The sequence below is a fragment of the Mustelus asterias genome, chromosome 6 (genome assembly GCF_964213995.1).
Source record: "Mustelus asterias chromosome 6, sMusAst1.hap1.1, whole genome shotgun sequence".
Taxonomy (NCBI): Eukaryota; Metazoa; Chordata; class Chondrichthyes; order Carcharhiniformes; family Triakidae; genus Mustelus; species Mustelus asterias.
Window position 1 is genome coordinate 57,181,719 of NC_135806.1, and position 12,028 is coordinate 57,193,746.

The window sequence follows — 12,028 nt, forward strand, 5'->3', positions numbered from 1 at the left end:
AGAAAGGTATTTTTATGGCCCACAGAAAGAGGTACAAACTCCTGAAAGTGTTTACTCTTTTGTCTTCCATCTCAGCAACACACACACCCATGTTATATGTACGATAACGTAGTCACAAACTGCAATATGGGTTCATACTCGGAGGGATTAATTTCCTTTCCCAGTTGGGAAAGTCATCATGAAGCAGCTGCCCAACTGTTAACATTGGCCAGAGAGCTGCAAATGGCCAGACAGCTGCATGAATGATCCCCCAGCATAAGTAAATATGCCAAGGGGAATCTTAGTTTGGGGCGGGGAGCCATGAAATTTCCTTCTATGGCATTCTCATGTAAGTAAACAGTACTTGCACAGCAAATTCTTTATGAACTGAATTTATTTTGTAAGCTTTACAGCAACTAAAACATGAAGACAGCAGTGGTGTTTTCAGATTGGCACGCCATGTTCTGCATGCAACATCGCCTTTATTTAAGAGACTGCATTATTTGTTCCACAGGTCAAGTGACATTCAAGTAGCGATTAGCCTGGTGGCCAAAGCATTTGACGCCCACCACATACGTGGAGGTGAATGTGATAGACAGACTGTCCACCGTCCTGGCCTTCGTTCAAAACGAGTCTGTAGCCATTCGTTAAGCCCAACTTCGCTGCACATTTTTTACCGATGAGCATCAGGTGTCCAAGAAGCTAGAAGGTGATTGGAAAAAGATGCACAACTGAATCAGTATATTTCACCACAGAATTATCAAAAATAGATTTACTAGGTAAAATACAACGAGTATACAATTATTAGCATCTAATATACAAGATGGTACTCATAGATCAATACCAACATGGCCTGGTACTAAGCCACAAAGATACCAGGTTTAATCCCCCCATTCTGATTGCACTTAGCACTTCAGGATGCTACAATTTTGCTCAGTGAGCAAGAGAAAATGGGAAGAAATGGGTTTCCAGTTACTGATTGGCCTAAATAGGCAGGACTGATTTAGCTGCAATGCTGCCACAGTAGGATAGCGTCATGCGGGAACAATGAGCACTTGGGTAGTGCAAGGTTGCTGGGCAGCATAGATCTGTAAATTCGTTGAGCCACCATCTTCAGAAGACAATGGAAAAATTAGGAAAATGCATGAACATGTTTTATCCTAGTAATCTACTACAGAGTTACCCGACCAAATTACAGAAACCCAATGGGCTGATTTTAACTCAAGTGAATGGATTTATAACCGAGTACAATTTCACCCAAAATCTTAAACCTTTTCAGCGAGATCATGTCAATCTAGATATGACAATGTAAAGAAAACAGGTTTCTCAAACTTGGCTTATATTCCCTGGAGTTTAGAAGGTTAAGGGATGAGTTACTTGTGTTTAAAATGACAAAGGAAAAAGGAAATGTTACACCCAGATAACAAGCTATACAAGTTCTCAGGCTCCTTTTACAACCAATCACTTCCCTATACCCATCTTTTGCCACACCATAAAATGTGAGAAACTCAGGGGGCTCATCATCATAAAAATCAAGACTGACTGCGCAGCTGCCTCTGCTTGCTACATCCTTCCGTTCCATTTGGCCTAAAATCCTAATTTCTTCTCACTTTACAACAGCCTGTATTTATATAACACTCTGAATATAGAAAATATCCCAAGGAACTTCAAAGGTACAATCAGCCAAAAGTGGTTTAGTTCTAAACTGCCAACAATCCGCAGCTTCCCCTCCATCTTGCTACTGCCGCATTCAAAATTATCTCAAGCATTACTCCCACAATCTCCTGCTCTGTTTCTCTTCCTGGTCCCATTTTAGTTGATATTGCCCACGTACATCCACCTCCTCATCCCCTCCATTTAGTTGATTATAGCTCCTTCTCATCAAAGCCCCATTCTTAAGAAATCATCAAGTTTGACTCTTCCATCATCACCACCTAGCTCCTCACCTCCAACCTCGGTTCTCTTTTTAGATCATTCAACATGTTTTTGCCTAATTCATAGCAATGTCCCTGTTCAAATCCCAGCAGATCAAACTAAAATCAGTGTTTTGTCTTCCCACATCTTTATTCCTTAGGTCTTTTGGGCTGTGCTTGCAACTTCACTCCCACTAACCTTAACATAGCCAAACAATCTCCACCGCCAACATCCATGCACCCAAAAATCCTCCCTTGGACTACTCCTCTTAATCATCCAACTTTAGTCCCTCACTGACATAATGTCCTCACCATCTCTCAACTCCTCTGTGCTGTCAGAATGCCAGTCCAGAATCTAGGCCTTCAATAATTTTCAATTCCCCCAGAAAACCCTCCACTCCCTGTTCAGTAATTCGGATCCTTCCTAAGCCTTTGTCTCAAGTTCTTTGTAACCCCAGCATCTTGCTTAACTCTCAGCTGTGCTTCAAACTTCATCCTCTCCATCGCAGAGACTACCTACATCCACCCCCTCATCCTCTCCATCGCACTGAACGGGCCACTGCGCAAGTGCCGATCTGTCAGCGCCAAGATCAGCGCATGTGCAGGAGCCCCACACTGCTGGCCTCACAATCGTTGGCCAGTATAGTAACTCCCTATCACTAACTGACTGACCCCCCACCCCCCAGGCTTGATGATTGGCCCCGCGAACATGGCTGCACCAGCCTCGACCCCCACCGCCCCCCAGCCCTGATAGCTGGCCCAACTCCCTCTGCTCAAGATCCCTATGCAGTGTGGCAGCAGGACCTTCCCACCCCCATCGATTTCCACCCCCCCGCCCCGCCCCTTATAGGCCCCGCCCCCTTGGCACTGCCTGGTGGGCTGTGCCAAGGTGCCCCCAGGCATTGCCACTCCCCTTTGCCCCCAACCCTCTGGGGAGCCTCGATTGCCTCACTTTCACTCCAGCATGGTTGGGCTGCTAGCTCCCCGCAAGTGGGGAGCTACTCTAAACCCCGCTGGAGTGAACCAGGCTTGGTGAAAGATGCTAGTGTGCCCGGAGACTTCAGTCCTGGGACCGTTAATGATATTTAAAATATATTTAAATACACATTTACATAAATTACATAAATTATGCAGCACCACATCGATTTCTGGCACAGAGCTGACAAAGATGGAAATCCGGCTGCCGAAGACTCGTGGTGGCCATGGCGCCCAGCGGAAGTCTGCTAAATGGTCTCCGCTTGAGTTAGTTTCCTGGCCCGGTGTTACAAAAGCAACGCAGCGGGATGGGAGAATGCCCCCCTCCCACCTTTTTTCCCTTTAAAGTCATTCTTTCAACCCAATTCTTCAACCAAAACATTTGGGCAACTCCTCTAATGGGCACAATGACTAGCATTATTGCCTCACAGCGCCAGGGACCCGGGTTCGATTCCCGGCTTGGGTCACTGTCTGTGTGGAGTTTGTACATTCTCCCCATGTCTGTGTGGGTTTCCTCCCACAAACTGAAAAATGTGCTGGTTAGGTGGAATGGCCATGCTAAATTCTCCCTCAGTGTACCCGAACGGGCACTGGCGTGTGGCGACTAAGAGATTTTCACAGTAACTTCATTGCAGTGTTAATGTAAGCCTACTTGTGACACTAATAAATAAACTTTACTTTAATCTCCTTTACTATATTAGCATCCATTTTCAATTTACTTTGCGAAGCATCTTGAAAGATGTTTTTTGGTTGATTGTTTTTATATAAAAGGAATAGGTGTAACAGAAGTTGAAACAATAATCTGAAGCAACAAAAAAACATTCTAGTTTTAACAGACATAAGTTCAGGCCAAAACATGGACAATTAACAGGCAAGCCCAAAGGTGGCAGCTCCTGAGATCTAGCCAATCATGATTTTGTTCATAGCCTCATCACATGGCCTCCGCCCACACTTTCAGCACCTCCTGCTAGTTGGCAGAATTCCAGTCAAAGTATCCTGTAAAATAATCTTCCAAAAAATGATTAGCATACACTGGTAAAACCTTGACTGATGAAGTGAAATTACAAACTTGCAATTACGATTGTTTGACCATAGCGTAAAAAACCTCATTCACCTCTGCATCAGAGTCTTCTGCTTTCGACAGCTGGGCGATGGGCTTCTTGGGGACCACCAGGAAATGTGTTGGAGCTTGTGGCTGAATATCATGAAAAGCGATGCACTGTAAAAAGAAGATTCATTTAATTTCGAGGGAAATGTTAACCCAGTTCCTTGCTCCCCAGAGGCTGCTGAATATTCCTGCCAATTCCCTGTCTTTATCCCATTCCGTAAGAGTTTTAACAACACCAGGCTAAAGTCCAACAGGTTTATTTGGTAGCAAATACCATTAGCTTTCGGAGCGCTGCTCCTTCGTCAGATGGAATGGAAATGTGCTCTCAAACAGGGCACAGAGACACAAAATCAAGTTACAGAATGCTGATTAGAATGCGAATCTCTACAGCCAACCAGGTCTTAAAGATACAAACAATGTGAGTGGAGGGAGCATTAAGCACAGGTTAAAGAGATGTAAAGATTCGCATTCTAATCAGTATTTTGTAACTTGATTTTGTGTCTCTGTGCCCTGTTTGAGAGCCGATTTCCACTCCATCTGACGAAGGAGCAACGCTCCGAAAGCTAATGGCATTTGCTACCAAATAAACCTGTTGGACCTGGTGTTGTTAAAACTCTTGCTGTATTTACCCCAGTCCAACGCCGGCATCTCTACATCATTTATCCCATTCTCACAGTCCGAAAGACGTGCTGGTTAGGTGCATTGGCCATGCTAAATTCTCCGTCAGTGTATTTGATTTGACTTTTTATTGTCACATGTATTAGTGTACAGTGTTGTTTCTTGCACGCTATACAGACAAAGCATGCCCGTACATAGAGAAGGAAAGGAGAGAGTGCAGAATGTAGTGTTACAGTCATAGCTAGGGTGGAGAGAAAGATCAACTTGATGCAAGGTTGGTCCATTCAAAAGTCTGTACCCAAACAGGCTTCGGAGTGCGGCGACTAGGGGATTTTCACAGTAACTTCATTGCAGTGTTAATGTAAGCCTATTTGTGACTAATAAATAAACTTTAAACCCATTGAGTGCAGTGGGCAGGACTCTTTGGCGGACCACTGGCGGGTGAAACTGAAACTCAAAATAAGGGGAAACAGATTTAGGACTGAGTTGAGGAGGAACTTCTTCACACAAAGGGTTGTGAATCTGTGGAATTCCCCGCCCAGTGAAGCAGTCGAGGCTACCTCACTGAATGTTTTTAAGGCAAGGAAAGATAAATTTTTGAACAGTAAAGGAATTAAGGGTTATGGTGAGCGGGGTGGGTAAGTGGAGCCGAGTCCACGAAAAGATCAGCCACGATCTTATTGAGTGGCGGAACAGGCTCGAGGGGCCGGATGGCCTACTCCTGCTCCTAGTTATGTTATGACTCTGAGCCCTCCATGGGCAGGGCAGCAATGCTGGTGTCGGTGGGCCCGCTTTGAAAAGGGAAGCCCGGCCCCTGGGTGTTTAGCACCGTTATTTCAGAGGATTGTAAAGGTCAGACTGCGGGTCAGTTATGCGGCAGGTTCAGTCTCAGATTGCCCGCGGGGGGGGATCAGCAGAACCTGCAGTCACCCTGGGGGGATGGGCCCTGACTCAGCACAAGGGACACGCGCTTTACCGGCGGCACAGGCCCTGGCATCAGGCCTGTTAACGGCGGAGAGACTGTAATAAATATAAAGACACTGGGACAGGTACAGCGACATTATACACACTGAGTGGACAGGGACTGAGGGTCACTCCTCCTCCCAGCCACCTGCACACTGACTGCCTTTCACATCAACACTCTCGCTGCTGCTGCTACCTTATCATCCTCATGCAGCAACTCGCACGGGATTTCTTTCCGAATGATTTTCCCGAAGATGGTGTCGCCCCCGGCTTGCGCAGTCTGGGCCTTAACCGTCTCCGCAGCCATTGCTCTGGCTCCAACCCGGGCTCCGGTCCCACACCGTCCCCCGCACCGGATCAGACCGCCCCAGCTGTCAATCACCGGAAACCCCGCCCCCGACTGGCAATCACCGGAACAGACCATCCCTTTTCTGTCAATCACCGGAGACCCCGCCCCCAACAGTCAATCACCGGAAACCCCGCCCCCGACTGGCAATCACCGGATCAGACCATCCCCTATCTGTCAATCACCGGAAACCCCGCCCCCAGCTGTCAATCACCGGAAACCCCGCCCCCGACTGGCAATCACCGGATCAGACCATCCCCTATCCGTCAATCACTCGCAACACTGCCCCAGTTGTCAATCACCGGAAACCCCGCCCCCAGCTGTCAATCACCGGAAACCCCGCCCCCGACTGGCAATCACCGGATCAGACCATCCCCTATCCGTCAATCACTGGAAACCCCGCCCCCAGCTGTCAATCACCGGAAACCCCGCCCCCGACTGGCAATCACCGGATCAGACGATCCCTCTCTGTCAATCACTGGAAACCCCGCCCCGACTGTCAATCACCGGAAACCCCGCCCCCAACAGTTAATCACCGCATATCCCGCCCCCAACTGTCAATCACCAGGCACCTCTGACTGGATGGGGAGGAAAGGGGCGTGGCCTACTGTTTGATTGACAGCTGCTTGTAGCCCTGGTTCTGAGCTGGCTCACACTTGGGGCTGCCTTCAGCAGGAGTTGTGTGACTGTACTCCACACTGTTTCACTGTCTGTCTTGTCTGGAGACAATACACATCTTTTTAGCCTGTCTTGATGCTCTCTCCACTCCCATTGTTTTGTTTCTTAAAGACTGGATTAGTTGTAAGTATTCGCATTCCAACCATTATTCATGTAAATTGAGTCTGTGTCTTTATAAGCTCTGTCTGTGAACAGAATTCCCACTCACCTGAAGAAGGGGCTTAGAGCTTCGAAAGCTTGTGTGGCTTTTGCTACCAAATAAACCTGTTGGACTTTAACCTGGTGTTGTTAAACTTCTTACTGTGTGTACTCCACAATTACAGATTTTTAGGAACATGGGAATTAGGAGCAGAAGTAGGCAAATTCAGCCCTTTCAGCCTGTTCCACCATTCAATCCGATCATGGCTGATCTCTCCCTGATCTCAAATCCACCTCCCCACCTGTTCCCCATATCCCCTTTTTTTAAAATTAGAAATATGTCTAGCTCCTTTTTGAAGCCATTCAATAATTCAGTCTCCACTGTGCTATGGGGCAGCGAGTTCCACAAATTCACCACCCTCTGCAAGAAGTATTTCCTCCTCATATCAGGTTTAAATCTACCGTCTCTCAACCTATACCTGTGACCTCTTGTTTGAGATTGCCCCATAAGAGGAAAGCCATGCTGACTGTCCCTAATCATTCCTTGCGTCTCTAAATGCCTGAAGATCCTGTCTCTTAGAATACCTTCTAACAACTTACCCACCACAGATGTGAGGCTCACTGGCCAGTAAGTTCCCAGGCTTTTCCCTGCAGCCCTTTTGAACAAAGGCATGACATTTGCCACCCTCCAATCTTCAGGCACCTCACCCTAGGTTGTCAATGATTCATGTATCTCTGCTAGGGGGCCCGTAATTTCCTCCCTAGCCTCCCACAACGTCCTGGGATACACTTCATCGGTCCCAGAGATTTATCTACCTTGATGCACTTTAAGACTTCCAGCACCTCCTTCTCTGTTACAGTTGCCTGTACATGTCCCACATTTCAGCAATCCAGAGGATCTAGCAGTCACAGGGTTGGGCTGACAAGTGGCAAGTAACATTCGTACCACACAAATGCCAAGCAATGACCATCACCAATAAAAGTTACTCTAACCATCACCCCTTGACATTCAATGGTGTAACCATCACTGAATCCTTGGGGTTACCATTGACCAGAAACTCACCTGGATTCACCACATAAACACAGTGGCTACCAGAGCAGGTCAGAGGCTAGGGATACTGCGGCGAGTAACTCACCTCCTGACTCCCCAAAGCCTATCCAACATCTATAAGGCACAAGTCAGGAGTGTGATGGAATACTCCCCACTTGCCTGGATGAATGCAGCTCCAACAACACTCAAGAAGCTTGACACTACCCAGGACAAAGCAGCCCACTTGATTGGCATCACGTCTACAAACATCCACTCCCTCCGCCACCGATGCTCAGTAGCAGCAGTGCGTACCATCTGCAAGATGCAATGCAGCAATTCACCAAAAATCCTTAGACAGCACCTTCCAAACCCATGACCTTTTTCATCTAGAAATACAAGGGCAGTAGATAGATGGGAACACCACCACAAGTTCCCTTCCAAGTCACTCACCATCCTGACTTGGAAATATATTGTCGTTCCATCGCAGTTGCTGAAATCCTAGAATTCCCTCCCTAACGGCATTGTGGGTCAACCCACAGAACATGGACTGTAACGATTCAAGAAGGCAGCTCACCACCACCTTCTCAAGGGCAACTAGGGATGGGCAATAAATGCCGGCCTGCCAACATTTATTGCCGCGAAAGAATAAAAAAAGTATATAAAGGCATCGCTGTTAGTACTTTCCATAATCAATTATGGGGTATAAAAGCATGGCTTCCAGAATACACTAGAAATTCTCAGATGTTCCATCAATATTAAATTCTAAACATCGGTGCATTGACAACTGCAGGAAACTGTAAGTAGAGGTGATAGTTCAGTCGATTAAATATGATAGCTCATACACAATTTAGACCATCATGGACCCAGTACAAAGGAAGGGAAAGATAAGCACTCGCAAAACTAATTCCAGGGCATCAAATTTTTAAAAAATCAAATATTTGATTAGTTTGATCAATACTTATTCCTGTATATAACCAATAATCCAGTTCATAATCAGACATTTCCCCCTTTAAAGCAAATAATCAGCATTTTGTTTTAATAGCACTTAATATTTTAGGAGTCTTGTGCGAGGGATTTCTCACAGTTGTCCGGTTAACCAACCTCTCAATTTACCCCTCAACCAACACGTAAAAACAGATTACCCGATCATGATCACATTGTTGTTGTGGAACTTTGCTGTATGAGAAGTGGCAGTGGGCGGGATTTTACGGCCTGATTTGAGCAAGGCCGGGGTCAATGGATATTTCCATTGTCCGCCCCCTCACCCACTCTGTTTCCGTGGCGGGTGAGGCGGTAGAATTCTGGCGAGCATTTCCAATATTACAACACTTCATTTCAAAAGTACTCAGTCGCAGTAAAGCACTTTGGAAGGTCCAGAGGTTGTAGAAGCTGCTATATTAAATCAAAGCTTTTTTACTTATTTTCTGCGGAAGAAAAATAAATATTTCAATCTTTAACCAGGGATGTAGCTTAGCCATACACATGTACTGTACATCTGCAGGAACAGAAGTTACAACACAGAACCAGTGCATTCAGCCCAAATAATCTATGTTAAATAGCAACCTCCACTGTGAGCAGCACAACTGACACAACTGAAGCTTGATGACTTCAGTCAATCTAGATTTACATTAAGTTAATATCCTTGAGTTCAAATTTTGGAATTAACAAAATAAAGTCGATTTCAAGTGTTTTGTTTCATGCTCTATTGCTTCAAAATTAATAAATAATACTGCAACAATAACATCTTGCTCCAGGACTGGTACTGTTCCAGCATCCCTTAATAAAGCTTAGCTGTCTGTCATTCAGAGATGGCATTGTTAAGCTCAGCTTTTGTAAAAATGTTGTTCAAGGATAAAGGGGGTGAATTTCTCCAGAGTTTGACCACTCAGCCAATGTAACTTCAGTGAATAATTATATACCCAAGCCTGAATGGCGTCCAGGTCTTGCTGCATATGGACCCAGACTGTTTCAGTATCTAAGGAGTTGAAATTGTGTCAATCATTGTGCAGACAGCAGCACATCAGTGTACATCTCCACTTCTGACCTTATAATTGAGGAAAAGTCATTGATAATGCAGTGCTGAAGGTGATTGGGCCTAGCACACTAGTAATGTAGAATGATATATTAGCACTATATATTAGCGACAAAATCCTTCCGACTAATTCCACTTTGCTTCCTGGCATCAGTCCAAACAATCTGAATCAGACAATTCAAATTTTAGCATCCTATTTAAATTGGAATTAGGTCTCTGATACCATATCCTCTCCAACACAAACCATGGCTCTTGAAAAGCTCTGTCACTTAAATCCTATTCCCTATCAGGTCTTACCTGTTACTGTTTTTCCCACTAATTTATATTGTCTCCTAGTCACATGGTAGCTTAAATTGAAAATTTCCATCATTATGCCTTTATCAATTGAGGCATAGATTACAAAAGCAGGGAAGTCATGTTGGAGTTGTATAAAACTTTGGTGAGGCCAGAGGTAGAGTACTATGTGCAGTTTTGGTCACGAGATTATAGGAAGCATGTGATTGCACTGGAGGGGGTGCACAGGGGATTCCACCTTTGGAATATCACCCATGTCCACCTGCTGCTGAAACTCGCCCATGTCTTTGTCATCTCCACCCAACTATTGCAGTGCTCTGGCCGGCATTCCATTCTTCACCCTTTGTAAACCTCAGCTCTTGATAAGCTCTGTCACTTAAATCCTATTCCCTATCAGGTCTTACTTACCTGTTACTGTTCTCATGGATTTAAACTGTCTCCTAGTCACATAGTGACTTAATTTGAAAATTTCCATCATAATGCTTGTATTATTTCACAACTACCGCTCCATATCTCCTCCAGCCCAACAATTTCCCTGTTTGTGGGAGTTGGCAGCGCACAGACTTGGCTGCTGTTATTACCTGAATTAGTACAATGACTATATTCATTGCTTCATTACCTGTAAACTGCTTTGAAATGTCCGTGAAAAGTGCTGTATAATGCGAGTCCTTCTTTTTGTCTGTCAAATTTCAGTGGCACAGTGGTTAGCACTGCTGCCTCACAGCACCAGCAACCTGCGTTCAAATCCCAGCTTGGGTCACTGCCTGTGCAGAGTTTGCACATTCTCCATGTGTCTGCGTGGGATTCCTCCAGGTGCTCCAGGTTCCGCCCACAGTCCGAAAGATGTGCTGGTTAGGTGCATTGGCCATGCTAAATTCTCCCTCAGTGTATCCGAACAGGCGCTGAAGTGTGGCGACTCGGGGATTTTCGCAGAAACCATTGTAGTGTTAATGTAAGCCTACTTGTGACTAATAAATAAACTTTAACTTTAATTTCAGAAAATGAGCAACTTGCTAAATATTTTATTTTGTATCAAGTTTCATAGTAGAGGATGAAGATAAAATGAGAAAAAGTGAAACTAAATAAAGGGGAAACTTACTGGATTTAATATGAAAATGGGAATGGGGAAAATAACAAGACTAAAAATAGGCAAATATTCATGATGGTTTCCATCCTAGGATATTAAAAGAAATAAGTGAGTAACGTATAGACTTTAGTTGTCCTTCATTCCTAATTCAGGAATTGCTATTCAGGAAAAGTTATTTACTCGCTTGACACGGGCAAAGCTCCAGGTGCTGATGCTATATCACCTGAATTCATCCAGCATGGAAAACCACTCCTGCAGCATCAGCCAAGACTTCTCTATCTCTGCTGGAGGAAAAGGGCTGTTTACCAGGATAAAGCATGAAGCAAAGATTGTGATCCTGTATAAAAACAAGGCTAATATCATTGATTGCAAAACTATGCATAGATTTTGGTAACGGAGTGGGGGGGAGGGGGGGTTAAGTTTTTTGGAGCCAATGTGGATGGTGGAGCAACCCAGCCATGTCCCAATTGAATGGGGAATGATATTGAGGAATTGAATGAACCACTCCTATTCTTATATTCAAAGGTGTGGAGTTGCCAGCGTTGGACTGGGGTAGCACAGTAAGTAGTCTCACAACATCAAGTTAAAGTCCAACAGGCTTATTTGGTAGTACGACCTTTCGGAGCGTTGCCCCTTCATCAGGTGAGTGAAGTGTTCAGTTCGTAAACAGGGCATATATAGACACAAACTCAATTAATAGATAATGGTTGGAATGCGAATCTTAACAGGTAATCAAGTCTTTACAGATGCAGGCAATGTGAGTGGAGAGAGGGTTAAGCACAGGTTAAAGAGGTGTGAATTGTCTCCAGCCAGGGCAATTAGTGAGATTTGGCAAACCCAGGCAAGTCGTGGGGGTTACAGATCATG

General features: G+C 45.1%; 1 protein-coding gene across 1 annotated transcript; it reads right to left on the reverse strand.

Annotated features, from left to right (window-relative positions):
• Window positions 1-355: 355 nt before the first annotated feature.
• hint1 (histidine triad nucleotide binding protein 1) lies at window positions 356-5,952 on the reverse strand. The gene is made up of 3 exons (XM_078214347.1): window positions 5,753-5,952; window positions 3,982-4,086; window positions 356-681 (listed from the first exon to the last, which is right to left on the reverse strand). The coding sequence occupies exons 1-3, from the start codon at window positions 5,861-5,863 to the stop codon at window positions 517-519; spliced, it is 381 nt and encodes a 126-aa protein (XP_078070473.1). The 5' UTR covers window positions 5,864-5,952; the 3' UTR covers window positions 356-516.
• Between the last annotated feature and the right edge of the window lie 6,076 nt (window positions 5,953-12,028).

What these genes read in the sequence shown, in the direction of transcription:
- hint1 (XM_078214347.1), bottom strand. Translation starts at nt 5,863, where the DNA reads ATGGCTGCGGAGACGGTTAAGGCCCAGACTGCGCAAGCCGGGGGCGAC. An exon ending in TGCTGCATGAGGATGATAAG is followed by an intron (nt 4,087 to 5,752) that starts GTAGCAGCAGCA and finishes TTCTTTTTACAG; the next exon opens with TGCATCGCTTTTCATGATAT. An exon ending in CAGAAGACTCTGATGCAGAG is followed by an intron (nt 682 to 3,981) that starts GTGAATGAGGTT and finishes ATCACCTTCTAG; the next exon opens with CTTCTTGGACACCTGATGCT.